Below are 26,123 nucleotides of genomic sequence, written 5' to 3' on the forward strand. Positions count from 1 at the left end.
AACCCTAACCCTAAGGTCCGACACTACGCACACTTACCTACCTGCACCCTAACCCTAACTCACTTACCCACCCCTAAACCCACAGTCCCTCGCTATCGCACACACCCTACCTGCACCCTAACCCTAACTCACTTACCCACCCTAACCCACAGTCCTCACCATCGCACACACCCTACCTGCACCTAACCCTAACTCACTTAACCCACCCCTAACCCACAGTCCCTCACCATATCCTTGACTTCCTACCTGCACCCTAACCCTAACTCACTTAACCCTTCCCTAACCCACAGTCCCTCGCTATCGCACACACCCTACCTGCACCTAACCCTAACTCACTTAACCCACCCCTAACCCACAGTCCCTCACCATCGCACACACACCCTACCTGCACCCTAACCCTAACTCACTTAACCCACTCCTAACCCACAGTCCCTCACTATCGCACACTTACCTGTCCGCTCCCTAAAACTAAATCCCTCACTCGATCGCACACTTACCGAGTCCGTCGGGTTCTCACCTTTTCGGTCATCTGCGTTTTCGGTATTCTCGTCCCGTCGGATTCCGTTTCGGGCAAACGCGAGTTCGAGATTTTAAAGGTGACCCATATATATATATATACATATATACACACACACACACATACATATACATGTGTATGTATGTATGTGTGTGTGTGTGTATATATATATATATATATATATATATATATATATATATATACATACATTTTTTAAATCATATTCAATATTTTTTTATCAATTTGGAGTAAATGAAACCAATCCCAGAAAGCAACAAGCAAAGGGATGAAACCTCTGCTGGACAGGATACCAGTCCATCACAGGACACACACACACAAGTATAATCAGGGTGGGGCACAATCTTCAATACTGCCATTCAAAATGTTGGTGATGCACTTGCAGAAACACTTTGGTGCACTTTGTGTGGTTTACTTCATTATCAGCGTTCATGAAGCTCTCAGAGCTCCCAGTTAGATATAGCAGGCTGCCTGTTAGTTTAAAGGAGAAAATCTTTTTTGTTTGCGACCTCAACTTAAATTTTAAGGGGGGTGCCAGAGCCAGATCTGGGTACAGCAGTGGGTGCCAGAAAGGCTAGCTACAACTCTGTACACACAAATCTACGGACAGCTTAAACATCACCAACCAGTTCTCATCTAACTAAATGTTGCAAATATGCCAGTCTGAGTGTGTTTGAAAAAGTAGCAGAATAATAAGAGAATGGACCATATGGGACAAACACAAAGAAGTAGTGTTTCTTGAGGTGCCAAAAACAGTAAATGAAGACATCAGAAGCAGATGCCTTTTATGCATCTCCTTATCTCTGACAAATTTTGTAAAGGTAAAACTTAAAATACTGAAGAAAATACGTCTGCTCTAGTGCAAAATCAATCCTCAGGCTTCAAATTGACAGTCAACAGTACACTGATATTACAGAAAAGTACTAGCCAGAGTATTATTATTATTATTATAGGAAGGCACCTTACCGATATAACCTCGAGCTCGCACCCAGAACAGCTGCTTTGGCTCCTGTGGAACTTTCCCATACAAATTTGGTGGGTTCACTGGTTTAATTTCAATGGGCACCTCTTGAGCAAGCATCTTGTTCAATCCGATCCTGTACTTTTCTGCTAGATTTGGGTCTCTAAGTGAAAGGTAAGTATACTTGTCATTACTTCCAAGAAACAAAAGCCTTTTGTTGGCAAAACTGTTTCATAAATTACAGAATGAACACTAGCTTTCATATGTAAGACAGCAGTACTATAAGCAGTCTTACCACTTACTGACAATCACAGAAAATTATTCCAAGAAACATCTGTACAGCAGGAAAGATAGTCACCTAGATAAATCTCAGCTTATGAAACTGCAAAAAACGCACTTTGATTTCAAATACAACCCTAAATCAAGTGACATACCTTCCCTGTTATAAATCACTTACCATTTTTTTGTCTTAATTACTTATTTGAAGACATCCATATTTTTTCAAATCCCTAACAGAGCTGTTAATAATAAATAAGGAATATAAAACAGACACAGCAGTCTCTGTTTCCTGTACCAATATTAAGATGCAGATGTTAATTAGAATCTGTTAATTAGAGTCTATTCCAGACTCTGGAATAGACTGCCCATACATGTCAAGCAGAGTGCTTCTTTGGCCCTCTTCAAAATGAACCTTGACGATTGGATGGGAGATAGGAAATTCAGCCCGGGGATCACGTCAGTCGCCCTGCTAGACAGGGGTCCAGGGAAATAAATATTGTGGGAAGAAATAGCCAAAGAATTGTTATGGCTAGGCTTGTATAGGCCCTAGGGCCGATAGCTTAGTACCAACCTATGAACCATAGTTTTAAAGGGCCATTCTCCATCACTCCAGCTTAATCAAACTGCAAATCAGCCTTTGCTCTCTGGAACAAAAGAAAAAGGAAGAAGCCAGAGAAAAGGGAGTCTTAATGTCTGAAAGAGATCATTCTGATTAAAACTGAGGAACACAAGGGCCTTGATGTGATTATCACATCTAAAACAAATAATTCTAAGTCACTTTCAAGGAGTAATAACAAAGGCAAAATGATTGCTGGGTATGGAGCTTGTGTGGTACAGTCTTGGGATATTTCTATCCATGGACATGCTGCTGTTGGCTGGTCATGTGGGTCCACCATACTATATAACATTACAACTGTGGAACTCCAGTGTCTTATCCTGAAGTATGTTATACTGTGGAGGGAGGTTAGGTACAAAGCCAGAAGGTCTAAAGTAAGATGGCAGACTGGAAACCCTGGAGCTGTGTTGTCTGAACAAAGAAAAGATGGACTGGGCATAAAATCTTGAGACAGAAAATATGGACTGCCTGTAGACAGAACAGTACCAAAACTGGATGACTGAGGCAAGCAGTTTAAATCATAAACTGAAGTCCCACATAGGATCATAGGAGATTACTAGGAGGTCATTTTAAGCTCATCTGTTTCATCCCAATGTAATACCACAGAATGCTAGTCAATACCAAAGAATACATTTAGTGATGACTGCTCATGTCCAGGAGGGTTGTGGATTCTATCCCCGGCAAAAATTTATGGTGCCCCATCCACTTGTCCAGGTTCTTCTTGAACAGTGTCATAGACTTGCTCTGTTTCACATGCATTGGTAGCCTGTTCCAAAGATGCAGCAGCCCCTGGGAGATAAATCTGTCTCTTCAGCATGTCCTATTTAACTCGCAGGCCATATTTAGGTTCCTGGAACAGGTAGCCTTAATCCCATTTGATTTACGGTTATGCAGCAAGTTCATTAGATCTGGGTCTTTGATTGCTCTGTAGGCCAGGCATAAGTCTCCTCTAACAAGTCTATATGAAAAGGAGTACAGTGACAGGGACTTTAGTCGGTCTTCATTGTTAAAACCTGTGAGATCTCTCTAATTGCTGCAGGTGCTTAGTACAGTACATGCCAAACGGGGTGTTATACTAAATTATGGGCTGGATAAGTGCTGAGTATAGTGGGGTTATAACTTTTGCTCTCAGGGCAATGCCTTTACTAATCAAATGTGCCAAGTAGAAAGCTTTCCGTACTACAGTAGACACATGGTGGCCGAAGTTAAGGTCGTAGTCAACTTGTGATCCCAGGTCCCTTACCACTTCATGGGAACTTATGGTACTGTTGTTGATTTGATAGTGTCAGGGGCATCGTTTGTGCTGAAGTGAACGATGATGCATTACTTTGCATTTAGTTTGAGACCGTGACTAATACACCAGCCAATGGTCTGCGTGAGACCCTCCTGGAGTATACTGACATCATCTAGTGATTCAGTGATTGCACCTACTTTGCAATTGTCTGCAAACTTGGGCAGCAACAACCCCTTAGTTTTGACCTGAACTTCTGAGAAGTATATACCAAACAGTAAAGGGCCCAGCACTGACCCCTGCTGCACCCTGCTGGTAACAGGTCTGCTGGTTGATGTGGAGTCACCCACTTTAATAGTATGTGTCTGGTTTGTGAGCCACTTGGCAACCCATCTTGCAACGAAGGGGTTTACATTCAGTTTGCCAAGTTTATCGGTAATGTCTGAATGTGGGATTTTGTTGAAAGCCTTTGCCATGTCGGGGTATGCTGTGTGCATAGATTTGCCCTCGTCAATGGCCATGGTCACATTTTCAAAGAAATCCACCAGAGTTAAGAGGCAGGATCTGCTCTTCACAAAGCCGACTTGGGTACGGCCCATGGTTTGGAGGTCACCTATCCCTTTATTTATGAGGACCATAATGATACATTCCACGGTCTTAAAGATGAGGCTGGTCAGGATTATGGGTCTGTAATTCCCAGGGTCTGTTGCTAGGCCACCTTTGTGGAGGGGAATAACTGTTGCTGTTCTCCATTCTGCAGGAACAAAGACTGTGGTTAGGTTATGATTGAAAAACACACTTAGTGGTGATGCTAGTTCAGGCTTTATACTGTTTAGAAGATTATGAAGCTGGAAATTGACGATGCAATGATGAATGTTGTTAGTGCATATGCTCCGCAAGTTGGGTGTGCAATGGATGAGAAAGAAAAATGTTGGAGTGAGTTGGATGAAGTGGTGATGACTGTACCCAAGGGTGAGAGAGTGGTGATTGGAGCAGATTTCAATGGGTATGTTGGTGAAGGGGACAGAGGGGATGAGGAAGTGATGGGTAGGTATGGTGTTAATGAAAGGAATGCAGAAGGTCAGTTGGTAGTTGATTTTGCAAAAAGGATGGGCATGGCTATGGTGAATATGTATTTTAACAAGAGGGAGGAGCATAGGGTGGCATACAAGAGTGGAGGAAGATGCACACAGGTGGATTATATCCTATATGCAGGAGGGCCAGTTTGAAGGAGATTGGAGACTGTAAAGTGGTGATGGGGGAAAGTGCAGTTAGGCAGCATAGAATGGTGGTCTGTAGAATGACGTTGGTGATCAAGAAGACGAGGAGGAGTGTGAGGGCAGCACCAAGGATAAAATGGTGGAAACTGAAAAAGGGTGATTGTGAGGTGGAGTTCAGAGAAGAGTTAAGACAGGCACTGGGTGGCAGTGAAGAGTTACCAAACAGCTGGGTAACTACAGCAGAGATAGTAAGGGAGAGTGCTAGAAAGGTGCTTGGTGTGACATCTGGATAGATGGAGGACAAGGAGACCTGGTGGTGGAATGATGAAGTACAGGAGAGTATACAGAGAAAGAGGTTGGCAAACAATAAGTGGGATTGTCAGAGACATGAAGAAAGTAGATAGGAGTATAAGGAGATGAGGTGCAATTCAAAGAGAGAGGTGGCAAAGGCTAAGGATAAGGCATATGGAGAGTTGTTTGAAAGGACGGACACTAAGGCAGGAGAAAAGGACCTGTACCGATTGGCTAGACAGAGAGACCAAGCTAAGAAAGATGTGCAGCAGGTAAGGGTGATAAAGGATAATAAGGGAAACGTACTCACAAGCAAGGAGCGTGTGTTGAACAGATGGAAAGAGTACTTTGAGGGGCTGATGAATGAAGAGAATGAGAGAGAGAAGGTTGGATGATGTGGGGATAGTGAATCAGGAAGGGAAACGGATTAGCAAGGAGGAAGTAAGGACAGCTATGAAGAGGATGAAGAATGGAAAGGCTGTTGGTCCAGATGACATACCAGTGGAAGCTTGGAGATGTTTAGGAGAAATGGCAGTGGAATTTCTAACCAGGTTGTTTAATGAAATCTTGGAAAGTGAGAGGATGCTTGAGGAGTGGAGAAAAAGTGTTTTGGTACTGATTTTTAAGAATAAGGGTGATGTGCAGAGCTGTAGTAACTACAGAGGGATAAAACTGATCAGTCACAGCATGAAATTATGGGAAAGAGTAGTGGAAGCTATGTAAGAAGGGAAGTGATGATTAGTGTCAGCAGTATGGTTTCTGAGAGTGTTGATGGAGAAGTACAGAGAATATCAGAAGGAGTTGCATTGTGACTTTGTGGATTTAGAGAAAGCATATGGGTGCCTAGAGAGGAGTTGTGGTATTGTATGAGGAAGTCGGGAGTGTCAGGGAAGTATGTAAGAGTGGTACAGGATATGTACAAGGGTAGCGTGACAGCGGTGAGATCTGCAGTGGGAGTGACAGATGCATTTAAGGTGGAGGTGGGATTACATCAAGGATCAGCTCTGAGCCCTTTCTTATTTGCAGTGGTGATGGACAGGTCGACACACGAGATCAGACAGGAGTCCCCGTGGACTATGATGTTTGCAGATGACATTGTGATATGTAGTGAAAGTCGGGAGCAGGTTGAGGAGACCCTGGAGAGGTGGAGGTATGCTCTAGAGAGGAGAGGAATGAAGGTCAGCAGGACTAAGACAGAATATATGTGTGTGAATGAGAGGGATGATAGAGGAATGGTGAGGATGCAGGGAGTAGAGTTGGCGGAGGTGGATGAGTTTAAATACTTGGGATCAACAGTGCAGAGTAATGGTGAGTGTGGAACAGAGGTGAAGAAGAGAGTACAGGCAGAGTGGAGTGGGTGGAGAAGAGTGACAGCAGTGATTTGTGACAGACGAGTACCAGTAAGAGTGAAAGGGAAGGTCTACACGAGGATAGTGAGATCAGCTATGTTATATGGGTTGGAGACAGTGGCAATGACAAAAAAGGCAAGAGCTGGATGTGGCAGAGTTAAAGATGTTAAGATTTGCACTGGGTGTGACGAGGGTAGGCAGGATTAGGAATAAGTATATTAGAGGGTCAGCCCAGGTTGAACGGTTTAGAGACAAAGCCAGAGAGGCGAGATTGCATTGGTTTGAACATGTGCTGAGGAGGGATGCTGGGTATATTGGGAAAAGAATGCTAAGGATGAAGCTGCCAGGTAAGAGGAAAAGAGGAAGGCCTAAGATAAGGTTTATGGATGTGGTGAGAGAGGACATGCAGGTGGTTGGTGTGACAGAGAAAGATGCAGAGGACAGGAAGAAATGGAAACATATATCCGCTGTGGCGACTCCTAATGGGAACAGCCAAAAGAAGAAGAAGATAGCATGGGATGTCATCTGTTCCCATAGAGGCTGTTTTTTGCCTTGGACAAGGATTTGAGGACCTGCTCTTCAGATATGTGGGGCGGGGGGAAGGTATGCTGGAAGTTAGGAGGGGATAAGGGAGTGAAATTGTTACCAAACCTATCCTTTAACAGGTTTGCCACCTCTGTGGGGTCAGTGTGTGTGATGCTGTTGGCCACTAGGTCTGCACATGCTTGGGTCCTACCCTCTAGGTCACGTACATAGCTGTAAAAGGCCTTATATCCTTGGCTGTACTTGCTAATTTTCTCTCAAACGAGCCCTTGGATGATTTGACAAGTTGTCTTATTTGCCTTTTGAAGCTGAGGAGGGTGCTTTTCCATTGCTGGGGGGCATTGCCTTTGTTTTGTTGGACAGCAGCTTTTTGCATTTATTGTAAAGTTTGTTGATGCTGGATGTTTACCATGGCTGCTTGTTGGCTTTGATTCTTTCCAGTATGGTCGAATTTATACACTTATATATGTGATTGTACAGAGCCTTAGTGTAAGCATCGGTGGAGTTACCATTTCCAGTTTGGGGCGGGACTTGGAATGAATTTATACTTTCACCTAGGAGGGTATAATTTTGCCTTTTGTAACCTAATTTCAGCCTTTGTGAGTTCTGGTGTTAGTGCCAGCTCAAATGTGACTGATGGACAGTAGTCTCTCCTTTGATAATCACATTGCCACAGTGGTCAGGAAATCCTTCTACGTGGCTCATCTCATCACAAAAGGATTCTCATCCAGAAAAAAGAGGTCATTGTTCCCCTCTACTCATCACTCATTAGACCCATTACAGAGTACAACGCCCCTTTTGGTATGTACCTCACAAGACATCTACAACAACTGGAAAGACCACAGAAATACCTCACCAAGAGGATTACTGGCCTCAAACATATGCCCTATGCAGACAGTCTCAAAAAACTACAGCTTTACACCATCGCATACTCAGCGGCGATCTCTGCCTAACATACAAAGCTATGTCAAACCCAGTGCTGTTGGACATGCTCCACTTAAAGAAATCCCAATCCCTCCGAGCTACACGCTCTCGGGACCTTAACCTTGTCACCACAATAAACAGAACATGCTGGAGGGATAGATTCCTGTCCCAGAGACTTTCTCATAGTCTGGAACAGACTACCTATCTATGTCAAACAGAGCTCCTCATTAGCACTCTTCAAGAAAAATCTTGATGATTGGATGGGAAATGGGAAATTCACCCCGGGGATCACTTCTGTGGCTCTGTTCGACAGGGGCACAGGAAAATAATTTTCTTGGGTGGCGAAAGCCAGGGTACATTTTTTGGCTAGGCTTGTATGGGCCCTAGGGCCAATAGCCTAGTACCTACCTATGAACCTATGATTTGTGGTCAGTTTTAACTAATGAGGGTCCAACAGTTGCGGCAGTGCACTTGTTTGACATGTGGGTGAGAACCAGATCCAGAAGGTTTGTTCCCCTTGTCGGGGTATGGACAATTTGTTCCAGGGCATTTAAATTAAAGTCAAGGAACTTTTGCACTAGCAAGTTAGGGCTAGCGTACCTTTCCCAACTGACAGTGAGATAATTGAAATCCCCCATAATCAGTGTGTTTGGTATGTAAATAAAGATGAACTACATGCACTGGAAATAAAGTGATTTTATGGAGTATGCACAAAGGGAGAGCACCAACGACAACAGAACTCAGAAGAATCTATATTACAGCAGATGGATGAGCAGCCAGAGAACTGCAGTAGAAGAATGGAACACAAAGAAATGTGCGGTATATTACAAGACAGAATGCAGGGTCAATACTTACAGAAAAACCCACAGAGGTGGGGAGCTGGAGAACGGCAAGAGGAAGAGAATCAAGAAACTCAGCGTGCTATTGGTATGTAGGTGAGAAAAATAAGTCGCGACATCAGCGTGCTATTGGTATGTAGGTGAGAAAAATAAGTTGCGACATCAGCATGCTATTGGTATGTAGGCGAGAGAGAAATCAGTTGCGACATAAAGGGCCTGCTAGGTTGTTGGCGGAAAGGGAGCTGCTATAATTAAGGAATAAAAGCAAGTTGATGGCAGGGGTGCTGCAATTCAGTGTAAAAAATCCAATGGATTATTGAAGTTATAACATAGAAAATTACAAGATATCATGCAATAGAAGGGGGAAGAGGAAAAAAGAAGTTATGTACCTACCATAACGTTCCATGTTAATTGTCTTCTTCTTGCCTTCTTTCTTGCTAGTTGGGTTCAGAGCCGATCCTTGGCTCCGGCTTGGCCATCTTCAAAAGCTCGAGAGCTGCTTACTGGCTCGAGGCCCCCCCTATATCCCATGATGCCTGGCACTAGATACCCAGATCTCATTTGGTGAGTCTAACTGCAGACATAATAATAATAATAATAATAATAAGGGAATCCTATCCTAGAAAGCATAAATGTTACTGGAGAGACTACTAGTCAGAAAGAAATAGCCAGAGAAGACTCAGCCAGTGAAAAAATCAAGAAGAACTCTTCTCGGTCCACAAGGATAGGGGGATGGAGGGTGGGACGCAAGAAAGAAGGCGAGAAGAAGACAACTAACATGGAATGTTATGGTAGGTACATAACTTCTTTATGTTAAGTCGTCTATTTCGCCTTCATTCCAGCTGGTTGGGACAGTGTCCCTAGCACCTAAAACCCTGGGTGGCTCATCGGAATAGACTCTTCAGAACAGTGGAACCAAAATCAGCTCTGCTTCTGGAAACCAGATCCAACTTGTAATGCAAAATGAAGGTATGTGGGTTGGCCCATGTAGCCACAGCACAAATAGATTCCATGGGCAACCTAGCCTGAAAATCCACCGAAGTAGCTAAAGCTCTGGTGGAGTGACCTTTTGGTTTGACTGGTCATTTTTTTATTTCTGAGTTGATATATGAATGTGATGATGGAAGTCAACCACCTGGATAAGGTTACCTTGGAGACCGGAAGACCTTGTTTGCCTACTGCATAGGACAAGAAAAGTTGATCTGATTTTCTAATGTCTTTGGTTCTAAGCAAATAAAAGCGTAGCTGCCTGTGAATATCTAACTGATGCAACTTATATTCCGCCCTGTTGGAGTGGTTAGGGAAAAACACAGGAAGGTCTATGGACTGATTCAAGTTACTCTCTGAAGAGACCTTTGGAAAGAAATAAGGATTAGTCCTAAGAGCAACCCTGTCATTGTGGAAGACGAGGTATGGGGGACGGATAGAAAGAGCCTGTAGTTCCGAAACTCTTCTGGCTGAAGTAATAGCTACCAGAAAAAGGGTTTTCCAAGATAAGAACTTCAGTGAACAAGAAGCTATGGGTTCAAAAGGGGGCAAAATTAGCGAAGCTAAAATCAAATTTAGGTCCCACGGTGGTGGAGGATCTCTGACTGGGGGCCTGAGCAGAGTGGTTCCTTTGAGAAAGGCTTTACAGAGCTTATGGGACATGATACTGTTTTCCGATAGGCCAATGTGAAAATCTGAAACTGCCGCTAACTGGACTCTAATTGTAGCAGAAGCGGACCCCGCATGGAAGAGCTCCGCAAGAAATTCCAAAATGGAGTGTACGGGGGCTGAAAAGGGGTCAATACTTTTTGCCTCTGCCCAGGAAGAAAAACGTTTCCACTTACTAGCGTAAGTTTTTCTGGTCGTAGACTTGTGTGATGACAAAAGGATTTCACGCACAGAGGGGGAGATATCTGGGAGCCTGGCTAAGGTTGGAAGTGGAGCAGCCATGCTGTGAGCTGGAGAGAGTGCAGGGATTGGTGCAGCCCACCCGATTGATGAATCAGGAGGTCTGGAGTTAGGTCCAGAGTCCAAGGCTGTTCGAGAAGATAGTGATGTAGGAACGGAAACCATATTTGTTGAGGCCAGTAAAGGGCAATGAGGATCATTTTGCAACCCAAAGCAGTAGCCTTCTGAATTAGTTTCAGTATGAGGGGGAAGGGAGGGAAAGCATAAAGAAGTCCCTGGGGCCAATCGTGGACTAGAGCGTCTCTGGGGTAATGCCCGGAAAGTGGAAAGAGAGAGAAGAAATTGCTGCACTTGCTGTTGAAGGGAGTTGAAAAAAGGTTGCAGCAAGGTTGGTCCCATCTGCGGAAGATTTGGTCTGCAATTACCTGGTTCAGAGACCACTCGTGAGGCATGAGAATTGTTCTGCTCAGTCTATCTGCTATGATGTTGAACCTCCCAGGGATGTGCGTTGCAATCAGAAACCATTGGGAAGAGATCGCCCACTGCCAGAGTTTGAGGGCTTCTCAACATAAGGGGTAGGAACTGGTTCCGCCCTGCTTGTTGATGTACCACACTATGGACATATTGTCCGTTTGAACTGCAATGGTCCTGGTAGGAAGACAGTCCTGAAGAGCCTGCAATGCTAAGAGCACGGCCCTCATCTCCAAGACATTTATGTGCAGATGATACTCGTGAGGTTGCCAGGTGCCTTGGACTGTTCTGCCCTGGTAATGCCCCCCCCCACCCGATCAGGGAAGTGTCCGTGGTCACTGTAGCCACTGGAAGGGGGAGAACAAATGGTCTGACGTGGAGACCATCCACCACACAAGATGCTTCTTGCATGCCTGAGTGATCATAATCATGTAAGACATGGGAAGTTGCTGAAAAGACCATTGGGTGAAAAGAAGCCACTGGAGAATCCTCATGTGAAAACGAGCTAGAGGGACAAGTACGATCACTGCTGCCATGAGACCTAGCCTCTGAAGGACAAACCTGGCTTGAATCCTTTTTAATGCTAATAAAACCTTGACATGCTGACGAATCACTAACACCCTGTCTGGTGGGAGGCTCGCTAACATGTCTTTGGTATTTAAATTTGCGCCTATAAAGGTGATAGATTGACAGGGCGACAATGCAGACTTTTCAAAATTTATTGTGATACCTAGCCTGGAGCAAGTGTGGATGGTGCAGTCTCTGGCTCGCAGAAGGTGATGTCTGGTGGTAGCAGTGAGGAGCCAGTCAACAAGATATGGAAACATCTGGAATCCTTGCCGTCTCAGGTGAGTGGTAACTACTGCCATACATTTGGTAAACACCCTGAGGGCTGTGGTGAGACCAAAGGGCGGAGCTCTGAACTGATAATGGCTGGCTCCCAGCCAGAAGCGAAGGAATCTTCGGGAGTGTCTGTCCATTTTGATGTGGTAGTACGCATCCTGAAGATCTATGGAGCACATCCAATTGTCCTGACCCAGAAAGGGTAAAATGAAGCGTGACCATCCAGAACTTCGCTCTTTGTACACACTTGTTTAGTCTGCTGAGATCCAAAATGGGTCTCCAGTCCCCTGTCTTTTTTGGTAGCAAATAGAACCTTGAGTAAAATTCCAGATCCTTGTTGGTCTGCTGGGACTTGCTGGATGGCCCTTTTTCTTAGCAGTTTTGAGACCTCTTGCACTGCTTGGTCCCTTAGATTGGGTGGAACATCTGGAAGGGACTTGTTTGACCTTAAGGGGGTGCAAACAAAGGGAATTCTGTAGCCTCCGGATATGACGGACTGCACCCATTTGTCTTGAGTTATGTCTTGCCAGGCTCCTGGGTACAGCGATAATCTTCCCCCGACTGCCTCGAGAGGTGAGCAGCCGGGCAACCCTTCAGGGATGCTGGAAGGTCTTGTCAGAGAAAGATTCTCTGCTGCCCTGGTTTTGCAGACCCCCTCTGCCATGAGGCGGCGTCTGTTATTGTTCCCTCCTCTGCCCCTGCAGGGAAACTCACCACATGTGTCCGGCAAGGCTCCTTGGGATTTCCGGAACCACATCTTTCCACTCTTCTGACCCTTAGGATATGGTCTGGAAGGAGTGGAAAAACGGACTCCTACGGCAGAGAGAGTCTTGCCTTCCTGCTCACACCTGGTAAGGGTATCTTTCACCTGTGATCCAAAGAGAGAGGAACCATCAAATGGTGTGTTGGTGAAAGACACTCTGAAAGGTTCCGCAAAGTTACAAAGCCGCATCCAAGCGTGCCTCCTTAGGGCCACGCCTGTGCCTGCGGCTCTACTCGCACCATCGGCTGCATATGAAATGAGCCGCATGGAGGAGTTTACCACTGAGTTAAGAGTCGCTAGCTGGGAGGCTGCCTTAGCCTGGGCCCCCTCAGCTGATGGATCTTGGAGGGTATCTCCAAGCTCTTTCCGGAGATCCCTCTGAAGATGGGTAAAGTGGCACAGGTAATTCAGGGACCGCATGGAAAAGGTCGCTGAAGAGAACATCCGCTTCCCATATCTGTTCGTCGTCCTGGACTCCTTGTTAGGGGGATGGACAGATGAAGTTTCAGCCAACTCCTTCTTTGTGGCCGCTGCTACCACCATGGCATCAACGGGGACACCCTTAGTCAAGAACTGTTTGTCCTGCGGGGCAGTAATGAACTTGGCAGGTCTTCTAGGGGTCGGTTCCACTGTTTCTGGAGCCGTCAATGCCTTTTGAGCCACCACAGACATCAGTGGGTCGAAAGGCGGAGACACCCAGGAGGTGGAAGGTCGGGATCCAAATGCATCCAGGAATACCAACTCATCCTCGGAAGGGCTTAGGGTAGTCCAGTTTCCCCTCTGCCTAAGCAAGGAGACATCTTCAGAGGTGGATCTTGGGGACCCTTCCAACTCCTCTAAGTCAGTATCCGATGTGACAGACTCGGGGGAGTCAACATGCTTCCTCTTACATTTTCTTCTTTACTCTAAACTAGGGGACTCAGAGAAAGCAGAAAAAAAAAGAAAAAATGTGATTTGTAAGGGACACAAACACAGGGAAAGCAAAGGAACAGACTGTTGTGCCATGCAATGGCAATAGCCTAGAAGGTAAAATGAGTGCATTGTACATGAAGTTGGAGAAAGACACTGATCATGCAAGCATAACAAAATCATAGGCAATAGGTGATAGGGTTTTGACTATGCAAACTCACAGCAAATGTCACTGAACATTTAGTAGGCAATGTTTTCTTTTTCACCAAAAGTCAAGAAATCAAATTCAGACAGGGCAAACCTCCTCACGATATGTTAGAGATTCACCATCACACCCTCCATTAATTTTATAAAAACAACTCTGACAGCATAGCAACTGGGGTAGATTGTATGTAATTAAGGAAGCAAATGTGCTAATAACCGCAACTCTGCCTTCTCCCCTGTACTCCCATAATGACAATTCAGGAAAATTATTTCTGGTCTAACATTTCCATCCATATATCACTTGGCTGAACTGGCTGTCAGGCAAGTGAACAGTTTCCAAGTACATGGATTGGACTGTGGCAGTACACTGTAAGCAACAGAGAAAGGACAAAATGAGTAGGACAGGACGGGCTGCAATACAGTGAGAAGATGGAACAAGGTTTACAGCTCAGGATGTAGAGCAGAAGGAAAATACCAAGATGCTACCCTAAGTCTGGAAAAAGTAGCAGGTAAGCTATTCAGTGTTGCCACTAAATGAAAGACAACAGTAGGCTGAAAGCCACAACCAGAATTAGGATAGGAGCCAAAAGAGAAAATGTCACAATAACAGGGTAGACTGCAACATATCAGCAACTACTTTGGAAGCACAAAGATTAAGACAAAAAGAAGGCAGTGGAACCAGTGTTACTACTAGAAGAAACAGGGATTCAGCAGAGGTGACATATGGGTGTAATATGAGGTTCTTCAGATACACTGGGGTTACAAGATGTCTCTTTCAAACAAAACTGCTTATATAAAAGCAAGTGAGAAGAAAGGTAATCTTGGAATGGGTAGAACATCTGGAGCAAAGGTGCAGTTATACAATGACAGCTGCAAACAATCTGCAACAACTGAACAGGCAGTTTTCTTCTATCAGAGTTTATACATGCTACTAGTCTTTTCTACTGGCATTACTATATGTTGCGGCAATGAAAGACAATGCAGGCTTCCTCACTGTCAAGGAGCACATCTTGACAAAGCCACGACTTACAAGTGCTTTCAAAAGTTGTACATACATGTTTTACTCCTTTATGCTATATTGCAGTGGACTAGCTTTCTGGATTACAATTTGATTTTTTTTCTGTCCCATTAGATAAATACACCTTTTCTGATGCACAAATGCTATCCTGCAGTCAAAACCAGGAGTGAATTAAACTTCTCTGACACTCTCCCTCTTGTAAAACCACTACAGTCTAATTTGTTGTAACCAATGTTTTCTTCAACAAAGAATTCTCAGCTTCACTACCAATGAATACCTTCTATGCTTGGACTCAAGGATGCACCCAGACTTCCCTGTTCATAAGCAGCCACCCTGGCATGTGTCAGTTTGCTGCAGAGCACAGATGATAGGGGAAATGTAATTACCTGCAAGGTGTTCTACTTGTATATGGAAGGGAACAGTGTCTCAAAGCACTGCATGAATGCAGACCTGTGCACCAGCTGCTGTGCAGTGAAGCAGTGACATGCTTTCAAAGGTCTGCAGATAATTATGTCAGTGTAAATACAGACAGAAAATTACAGAAAAGAAAATACAGCTGTGAAACTCAAGGTGAAAGATTCTAAGTCCACAAATATTTCTGGACTACATCTGCCATCTACCCTGTTCAGAGACAGGGTGTTACAGCTAGATGCGACAAAGAAGACAGTATGTGTGCTGGGTGATAAAAAGGACACGGACTGTGTTAGCAAAAGCAAATAAAGGGTGGTGGTTATGTAAAGGTTACAGAAACAAAAAAAAAAAGCAGAAGCAAAAGAAAGCGTAATAACATAAATGAGTTCTTAAATAAGTTCTTCTCACTTCTCTATACAGTGTCACATCAAGTTAAAATATTTACACACATATTCAAAAATAGATGCACATAAACAGTGAAAACACGGGTAGGCAAACAGAGTGTCAACCAAGCTTATTAAGCAAAGTACCACACTCATTAAGAGTCACTTTATGCAATCTCTGGATTTCACAATTACTCTGCTGACTATTTTTCAGTCAGCAGCAAAACTATTTTGTGACTTCATATCTGCTAATATGCACAACATACCTTAAGTACTTGTTAATCAGCTGTTCATTTGTGAGAAGTTCTGTGGGAGAAGGCACTGTAGGCATTGTAAACTGATGTTGGATTGGGCTTGGCTGTGTCTTCTGGAATGAGGCCTGGCAGATAAAGATAGGTTGCCCATGCTGGATAGCCTTCACAGAGCGGACACAAAAACTCTTTCCATCCCGTGTCCGATCTACCTGATACAGAACTGGGATCTTTGGGTCACCTGGGGAACAGTACAATCATAAAATCAGTATAAATATAAATTAAGACCAAATAAATCTAATAATTAACTCTAATAATCTGCACTACTCATTTGTTCTCAGATTGGCCACCTAATACATTTCAGGGTGATGTGGAACCCACAGTTTGTCTTGGCACTGTGTGTTTACAAGACAAAGAAACTAATGCTAGACAAGATGCCACTCTCCTCACAGGATGACCATAGTTTGTGTGTGTGTGTGTGTGTGTGTGTGTGTGTGTGTGTGTGTGTGTGTGTGTGTGTGTGTGTGAGAACAATACCAATATTTTTGTATACAGTAACTAACGTCCAAACAAAAAACACACAACACTCATAGCCTGGAATGTAATGAGCCATTCATTTCTGTTAATATTGGACTGAGAAACTCTGCGTCTCAGCTACACAGTTCCTCTAGCAAAATTGAGCAAAAGGTCAGTCAAAGACACTGACTTCAGATCTCAACTTCTAACTGCAATGAGCAAAAATGAAACTACAACCATTACTCTTCTGAAAGATTCTGTACTTTTATGAAACTGCCTTAAAATAACCTTCCCAAACTAAACATGCACATATAAATTATGCTTTATCTGGTAAATAAAAAAAATCCGCAGTGGTGGTGCTGCGGTAGCATTGTCGCCTCACAGTAAGACGCTGTCCGGCTTAATTCTCAGCTAGAGCGTCTTCTACGTGGAGACATGCGTGAATGGGTGTACCTTCGTTGAAGGTTGTGTGTCAGGGCTGGTAACTCGGCACGTAAAAATCAACTACCAATCATTAGCGGACCGGAGTTCCGCTGTGGCGACCCCTAGCCGGGAAAAGCCGAAAGACCCAACAACAACAACAAAATCTGGTAAATAAAAATGGAACATTTCTTAAACGGCATGAAGACGCTGTTGCTCAGTTTGTAACAGCAAGTGCTTGACATGCTGCAGCATCGCACTGCCAGTGATTGAAAAGAGGAATCAGTTTCACCACCGTTTCATTCAATAACAAGCGTTTTGTGATGACATATGCAAAATACTTTTAAGCTTTTCATCTCAGCAAATGAAACCAGTTTCCATTTAGATGCCTTTACTAACCAGAAATGAAACACTGTCATAATTTCTCTGTTTTTAGTAAAAATTTTATAGGAGATTCATAAGCGTGGCATGCACTGTGAAGAGCTAGAATGCAGACAAGTGCAACGAAATGCTTGCAGGCAATTCCAGGAATCATATGCTACTGTAACCAACAGGCAGTGCATCATGCGTATGCAAATAAGATACACAGTGAGAATAACAAACAATATAGAGACATAATTAACCATAGTGCTTAGTCTCTCCAGATCTGAGGTGAACCACTGGAAGCACGAACATGTGGAGAACTGTGTTTCAGACCTACAATGACGAGAAGCTGGCATGATGGGTGGATATGTTAAGGAGGATGGACTTGTTCTTCCACATGTATCATTATGGCAAGTACATAACTTTTGTATTTGGGGGAAAAAAAAAAAAACGGCGTTCCATCCTCAGTAAAGAACAGGACAGAGTCCCAAGCTAATGCTCCTGGGTGGCCACCTTTATGAGAATATACCTCTTATAAAAATGTCTCCAAATGAACATCTGGATGTGGCTATCACATCTAGCTTATACTGCCTTGCAAAGGTGCTGACATAACACCAAGGAACCAGTGAAAAAGTAGCATCCTGAGGTGTGTTCCTGAAAAAAAAATCTGTAAGACTGAGCAACTGTTCTCACAAAATCAGCTTTAGGAAGAGATGAGGCTTATTGTACCTGATGCTATAAAACTGATTAGTCAAAAAGACATCTGGCTAGAGAAACCTTAAAATATTCAGTCCAATCTTTCTATAAGAGAAAGTGATAACTGTTGACAGACCTTGTCTTAGCATGAAATTGTAATTGGGTGTACACATTCATACAATGAAGAGTCCAACATTCATACAATGAAGATTCCAGCATTCATACAATGGAGATTCCAACCTTACTGTGAGGGGAGAACAGGCAGATGTATATTATACACTGATTAAAATTAGATTCCACCATTATTTTTGGAATAAAAGCAGGATTAGGGTGGACAAGCTCTGTCAATGTGAAATGCCAGATACAGAGACTCAACTGTTGAGGTCTGCAACTCAGAAATTCTCCTGGCTGAAATGATGGCTGGAGGAGGTGCATGTGTGAGCTCTACTTGCTTGGTGTGAGTGGGTGAGTGGGTGAGTGACACATTCTGGACGGGTGCAGTGAAAGGCCTTCTCCAGATAATGAGGCAGAAGTGAGAACTAAAACTGCTGTGGTCAATACAGAGCTATTAATATGACTCTGGCTTTGTGCTGTTTAATATTAGTTATCTAGAAAGCCAAAGGAAATGAGGCAAAAATTGAGGAGTCCAGGTGACTATTTCAGATCACAATCCTCTGTGGCATAACCTCAGAGGAGAAGGGATGTAGAAGTAATAGCTGCTGCATTCAATGTTTAAAGAGAATGAGATTTTGAATTGTTGTGATCTGGTCGTAATCTTAGGCAACTTCGTTGTTATCCTGTATACTCCATGTACTAACTTTTTGTTTATAATAAGCAGCAATTTCAGATGTTCTTATGAAACTGAAATAAAAATTTAATTTGAAAATAAATAAATAAATAAATAAATATATAATACTGCAAACTGAAATGTCAGCTGTTTCTTACATAAAAAAAGAGTTTTCCGTAATCTCTTGAGCCATCTCCTGGCCACATGTAAAAATGCATTTCTACATCACAATATTTAGCTTGCTAATAAAAGGGACTTTTAAAATCCAAATAGTGTTCACAACAATAAATAAAGTATAAAATATTCATTAACCATTTAAAATAAACATAAATTAAGCATAAAAATGCAAATCACACTTTTAACCACCGTTTCAAAAAGTCATGGTATTACTAAAAATATGTTTTATAACTTTGCTTCTCTAAGCTTGAGAAGGGGGGGGGGGCTATGGAAATACAATAATTTAACCCTGGACATTTATTAGCCTGCAGGGTGACCTGCCACCACAGCTCTCCATATTTGATGTTATTCCTCCCACAAGCCACCCCTTCCATCTGCCTTCACCTTCATCTTTGCCGTCCTGTTTATGTTTATATAGAGTGTTGGTTTCTTTCTTATTTTGTATGTCATATATATGTTCATATACCCTTCTTCTTAATTTGCACTCTGTCTTTCCTACATAGAATGTTTGGCAAACCTGACATTTTGCCAAGTAAACTAAACCATTGCTGTCACAATTATTATACTCCTTTACTTCTATTACCATGTTTCTACTTTCCAAGTAAATGGTTTCTTTGTTAGCAATGAAACCACACTGTGAACAGTGCCCACATTTGGAAGTCCCATTTCTCTTTCTACTGATTGCAGAATCAGTGTCACAGTTGGTTTCCAGTAAGTTTTTCAGACTGCACAAGTTTTTATATACCACTTTTAACTTATCCTTCGTTATATTACCTAGGTCAGTAATAGCAATGAACCTATTCCATTCCTTATCCATGATCCCCCTAACAATATTTGAACAAGCATTATATTCAATTACCAAGGCCCTAGTAAATTTTTCTTCTGTTTTATCATGTACTATACTTTCTTCATCAGTACCCAAAATAGGTTTAAATTTTGTTAACCTTCCTTATAAAACCTCATTTTCTACTTGCTCAACTAACCAATCTGGGTACTTTCTTATCAAACATATGGTTTAAAATGTTAGTTTCTTTTGCATAATCTTTGTTGTTTGATGTCATTCTGGAAGATCTAATATATTGTCCCTTAACTATATTCTTCTTGTAGTGCATGGGATGAACACTACCAAAGTGTAAATACGAATTTGAATAAGTATGTTTTCTATACACTTTAGAGTTAAACTTATTATCTTCCTTATAGATCTCCACATCCAAGTATTGGACTTTTTCCTGACTCATTGCGTGCACATTTCAAGAAATTAGTACTACTGTTTAAAAATATCAATAAAATCAGGTATGTCTTCCTTTGGCCCCACCCAAAAAATACAAACATCATCTAAGAATCTTTTTGTAAAGAATCCACTTTTGGCAATATTTTGGCTTTAATACCTGCCTCTCTTCCCATTTTGCCAAAACTAAATTTGCTTATGTCGGTGCGCATGCTGCGCCCACAGCTACACCCCACCCTTTATTTGATGAAAGCATTCTCCCTTAAAATAAAGTTGTACTTCAAAATTAAGTTCACTAATTGCATAATTATTGTGCCATTCATTAAGTGTCAAAATGTTACTTTCAAATATTATTTCTTCTAACAACATTAATTATTCGTCGCGTGGAATACTCGAAAATAAGTCAACAACATCTACAGTAAGGAAATTTATATCTTCTTTGTATAAATCCTGTTTTATAGATCTAAGAATATCCCAGAAATCCCTTAAAATGTTTCTTCTCCTTAAACATAGCGTTTTTAGTTTTGAATCAATGTATTTAGCTAGAGGTAGGGTTTTGGACCCTTCAGCTGATACAATAGGTCTTAAAGGTGGATCCATCCCATTCTTGTGAATTTTGGGTATCCCAAATATTGCTAGAATCCTTGGTTTGTCCACCTTTAAGTACCTATATGTCTTCTGATCAATTAAACCTTCCATAAGCAGTCCCTCCAGTACCATATCTATTCTTCGATAAGCTATATTAATTTCATTCCTTGATATACTGGAGTACCTGCTGGGGTCCCTTATTATTTGATTCATTTTTCCTTTATAAGTTAAACCATCCATTAAAACAATCCCCCACCCTTGTCTGGTTTCATAACTCTTACATATATGTCTTTTCTCAATTCATTTAAAATAATATTTTCTCTTGTATCTAAATTTCTCTTATATTTTTGCCTTATTAAAGTTCTGTCTAATTTAATTTTCAACCAAATTTTCAAGATTTTTTATTTGTGGGTGTAAGGGGGGGGGGAGGTTGAAAACACTTTTCTTCACCAAATTTTTTTGATTCTTGGATTGTATTCTGGCCACAAAATACCTGAAAATTAATTTTTCTCAAATGTTTTAGCATCCAATAACGGTCTAGTAAGGTCTCCCTTCTTCAAGAGTATGAATTTAATGCCTTTAGATAAGCTAAAGTGTTCATTTTGCAATTCTATATGACTAAAATTATATATACTAAAATCTTCTTCTTAGTGAACCTATAACGGTTTTTACTGTCCTGGATAATGTCATTGTTGTCCAAGTCGGGGAGGTTGGTACTCTTACAAACTAGTACCTCCCCCTCCTCCTTCTTGCCCCTCCCCCAAAAAATTTGAATACTGCTGTTCTGATTGGTATTCACCCCTATTCTTAAGTCTCTCTGATCTAAGTAATGGGCGGTACTCTGAAATGTCATCAAGATCTACCATGTGTTCTCCAACCCTTACCGGGTCCTCATAATTCCCATTTGCTCCTATTTCTCTATATTCCCTTTCCCAAAACCTATAATTAGTTTTAGGTTTAGGGTAACAAGTGTTGTTTTTGTAATCAAATATATCCCTTTCTAATTTTTTTAATTTCCTTCTTATTAAGTCAATACATTGTTCATCCTTTTCTAATTTTGCCATATTTCTCTTTTTCAGCTGGTATAGTAAATATTAAGTCATTTTTAATACAGTCATTTAACATATCAATCTCTTTCATCATTTCAGATTTCACCCCTTCATTCTTATTAATCATACTTTTTAACACATCAAGCCCACATCTATTAAAGTTTTCAATTAATTCTTTGTGAAAGACACTCCCTGGGACTACACTGTTGGGATATTTCCATATCCGAAGCCCCTTAGGCACAATGCCTTCTGAAATACATTCCTTCGAGTAACCATTTTCAATGTCCAAACTTTTGTATTTAAATGACAATTTTTCTAATTTGTCCAACTGATTTTTGTATGAATCAGTCACCGACTTAGGTTTAATAGTTTTTTCTTTAAAATCAAAAGAAAAATTGACCTGCAGCCATTCCTTAAAATCAATTTTGTTAGTACCATTTTTGTTTACTGAGGTATGAAAGTTCCTGCCCTGGCGGAATAGAGAAACTTTTACTTGTGCCCGCACATCCACTCTCTTCTAAGTTCCTCAAAACAGCAGGAGTTTGCTGAAAATCCTGCTCACTGTTGGAATTAATACAGTTTACAGCTCCACAAGCAGCATTGTGTTCATTTAGTCAGTTTTCTCGTTTCACCTCCTTACTGCCTTGCATTTCCTGGATCCTCCCATCTTGTACCGTAGCCGCCAGGCCGACTATGGATTGGCTCAAAGGGGTTAGCAAGTCAATCAATTGGGATAACTGGCCAATCAGCTTTTTCGCTTGGCCAAGTTCCTCCCGGTTGCTTCTTTCTTCACTGTCCACGCTCGTTTTGCCCTACATAGCAAAAAAAGACCACAAAACTGACAAAAATTGCACAAGGTCTCTACTAAACACTAATAAAAACCAAAGGTAGACCCTGGAAGGCATGCAATAAAGCTCTAGACAGTCCAATTCAAATTGTTTAATAGCAACCGATACACTGCATTAACGTTACAAATTAAAATTTCGTTTACTCTGCTTCATCAGATGTAGGCTAAAAAGTCATGTGTATGAATTTATATATGCCCTAATTAAGTTAAAAACCTATCACACAGTTTTTTGTTAAAACTGACCTTTAGAAAAAGTTTATTAGTCATATAACTGCACTTTCTTTGTTAAAAACCTTTATAATAAATTACTTCCATAATAAAAATGAAAAAAAAATTACAAAAAAAAATTACATACATCATTTATATTATATGGAAGTAATTTATTATAAAGTTTTTTAACAAAGAAAGTGCAGTTAAATGACTAAAAGTTTTTTTAAAGGTTAGTTTTAAACAGTTTTAATAAAAAGCTTTGTGGTAGTTTTTTAACTTAATTAGGATGTATATAAATTCATACACATCATTTTAGCCCACATCTGATGAAGTAGAGTAAACAAAAATGTAATTTGTAACGTTAATGCAGTGTATTGGTTGCTATTAAATGATTTGAATTGGACTGTCTAGAACTTTATTGTACCTTCTGTAAATTGCCCAGAGCTGGGTTCTCTCTCAGATTGTGCTATTTTTTTCTGCTATGGGCTATGCTTAAACCACATACAGCAGTTGTTCCACTATATACTTGAACGGTGCACTAGGACAGCTGAAATTTTACACCCAAAGATATGGTGTTTTTATCCTTCTTAATATTTTCCAAGTGTGTCTATGTTTAAACCAAATAAGTGCATGATCCTTTAAAATGGGAATTCATAAAAGATACCCTGGTGCCCTCAGAAAAAAATCAGTTAACCTGCACAACATGTTCCAGCATACAGTCATGCCAGATACTGCAGCACTGGACAATCCTTCAGCAACATTAGAAGGAATGCACATCAAACAAAAGTTTGTCATTAATAGCTCCTTGTGGAAAATATCCAGTAGTCTTGTGAATTTCAAGGTTGGGAGGGTGGCCTAATGGTTAAAGGTGTTTGCTTTACAAACACAAGGTGCAGGGTTTGAGTCTCACAAGGGATAATTGGCTAGGCTTAAAATGGCTCGCAAGGGCAGTTAGCTTAGTACTAACCTATGAACCTATAAGGTTCCACTGGAAATCCACCACATGAAAAATGTAATTTAGTATCATTAAGAAAAAGATTAAGGAAGGATAAATACTTAATTAGGCATTCCATCACTCTCGACTTCTTGTCTTGTACATGGATGGCAGGGGTATGGGGCGCTGGAATACTTCTAAGGGCAGCTGCATAAACCAGTGTCTGGTGTAGGTGTCGCTCCAGAAATTCCACTACCTAGAGTGCTAGTGGATACTGTAGACCTTTTTATAAACGGGGAACATCATGTCAGGATTTTCAGAAGCTACATTTGTGGTAATACAGCTAACATAATGGTATAAGGGTTAAGGTCTTTGCTTCCCATGTTCAACAAGGTTTGATCCAGACCCCGCTGCCTTTCTGGAGTTTGCATGTTCTCCTTGCACCTCAGAGGGGTTTCTTGAACCTCCCAAAATTATGCTGGGTGTTTCCACCTAATCCAAGAATGGAGTCATGGGTAGCAGCACACAATTCAGCTGGTGTCTATTATGTGCAAACAGTATAGACCGACCATTTTAGGTGTAAACTGTGATGCACAGTATCCTCTAGACAGGAGAATATGGATCACAGATTCGCGCAGTGTCATGGTTAGCTACACAATAGTGTAAAACACTTCACTCTAGGTGATTTGGTCATGTTGACTAATGTCACAAAAAATGGTCATGGTTATTTGCTAGTGATAAGTGGGTTGAAGACCTGGCCTATTTTGACCTATACCAAGGACCCATGCTAAAACTAGGAGGAGTCTATAGATCTCTGTCAGGCAGTGTGTGCCTGCCATAAAGCTAAGCAGCCCTGGTTCATTAAGTTACTGTCTGGATGGTGTCAATTTGCCCAGCTTGGCCTACCTGGGGTAGCTCTGTTGAGCAAATGCTGGATATAAAATCAATCAACCTGCCAAACATGAATTAAATGACTGCCATACTCAGTACAGGCACACTGACAACATGCAGATTAGAAGTGGATGACATGATGGTACAGAAGAGGCCGGACATCCTCTGTATCCCAGAAACAAGATGGAAAGGCAGTACAGTAAAAGCCACTTGGCCTTGGGATCCAGAGTTTAATACTCAGGGGAGGACAGGGGAGGACAGACTAGACATGGTGTGGGAATTGTGGTGAGGTGGCGAAATTCAAAAGATACCGAGGGAATGCTATCAGAAATAGTAACAGACTCATGGCAATCAGACTCCAGTGTAAGGATAGGACAGTATTCACTCTATTCCTGTGGTGTTGTTATAGTTGGTGGCTTTGCAGTTGCCCGCCCCTACTGTAAATTTGATTTGGGACACTCCTCACAGTCTACTGTTCATTCTACCTAATACAAAGAGAACATTTGAGAAGGCCAACCCACTTAGGTTCTTAACCTTGAATTATCCCCTTGTGTTCTGACTGAGTGTGCTTCTCAGCTGATAAGTATATTTTTTGGCACCTTTTAACTGTTCAGAGTTGAATAAGACAACAATTGAATTCAGTTCAGAATACATTTTGAATAAATTGCATTTATTTAAACTATATTTGCTTTAATACTGCTACACACTCAAGTGTGCTAGCTTGCAGTGCACTTTCAGTTGTTGTTAGTGCTGTTTTAACTGCTTTCTGAAAAAAAGAAATCTAAGCTTGTTTCCTGCCTTTCCTGTAACTAGTCTAGCCCAGATACAGATTTGCTGTATCCAGGAATGTTGGTAAGTTTCTGAGCTACCCAAGCCTTTCTGTTCTGTTCTGTGTTCTAGCTTATCAGTGGGAGTGGTAAGCATTAGGTATAGCCTATCTACTACAATAGGAGTGGTTTCCGGACCATAAATTGTAGTTTATTGGCCGTTTGGGCAGTTTTTCCATCTCTTTCAACTTTCGGGTTTAAAAGCCGGCGTTTGCACTTGCTTCCCGCCTTTCCTATAAATAGTCTAGTCCAGATACAGATTTGCTGTCTCCAGGACTGTTTGTAAGCTTATAAACGATGCCAAAGTCTGCTCTTCAATTTTTCCCTTAGATCTGCTAGTTCTCTCTTCTCCTACACTTTTATTAGCTTATTAGTTTAGCACTTTACCAGACTTCTTGTAGCAATTATTGTAGCACACAAAAGTGCTACCAGCACTAAACGTTCTATAAAGAAACCACTCCAGTACTTATTAATGCCCACCCCTCCAGGCATGTCTAAAGGTCAATTCTCTGTGCTTTCCCCTATTAACCTGGTGAAGATGGGCACCCTGAGGCAATGTAGCAACTGCCTCATGCACACTGACAACCCTCTCCTCTTACCTCCCAACACTCAGACTTGAAAGAGATGCACTTATACATCCGAATTGGAAGCTG

The 26,123-nt window shown here is 41.8% G+C and overlaps 1 protein-coding gene across 1 annotated transcript in view; it reads right to left on the reverse strand.

Moving 5' to 3' along the window:
- The window catches only part of ACOT8 (acyl-CoA thioesterase 8), a 376,151-nt gene that overhangs the window by 264,487 nt on the left and 85,541 nt on the right, over positions 1-26,123 (reverse strand). Inside the window, exons 2-3 of the mRNA XM_044090221.1 lie at positions 15,953-16,178; positions 1,502-1,659 (exon numbers count right to left, since the gene is read on the reverse strand). Coding sequence (XP_043946156.1) covers positions 1,502-1,659; positions 15,953-16,178 — 384 coding nt within the window. The remainder of the gene's footprint in view (positions 1-1,501; positions 1,660-15,952; positions 16,179-26,123) is intronic.

Source organism: Protopterus annectens, chromosome 12.part0 (genome assembly GCF_019279795.1).
Source record: "Protopterus annectens isolate FY-2018-M chromosome 12.part0, PAN1.0, whole genome shotgun sequence".
Taxonomy (NCBI): Eukaryota; Metazoa; Chordata; order Ceratodontiformes; family Protopteridae; genus Protopterus; species Protopterus annectens.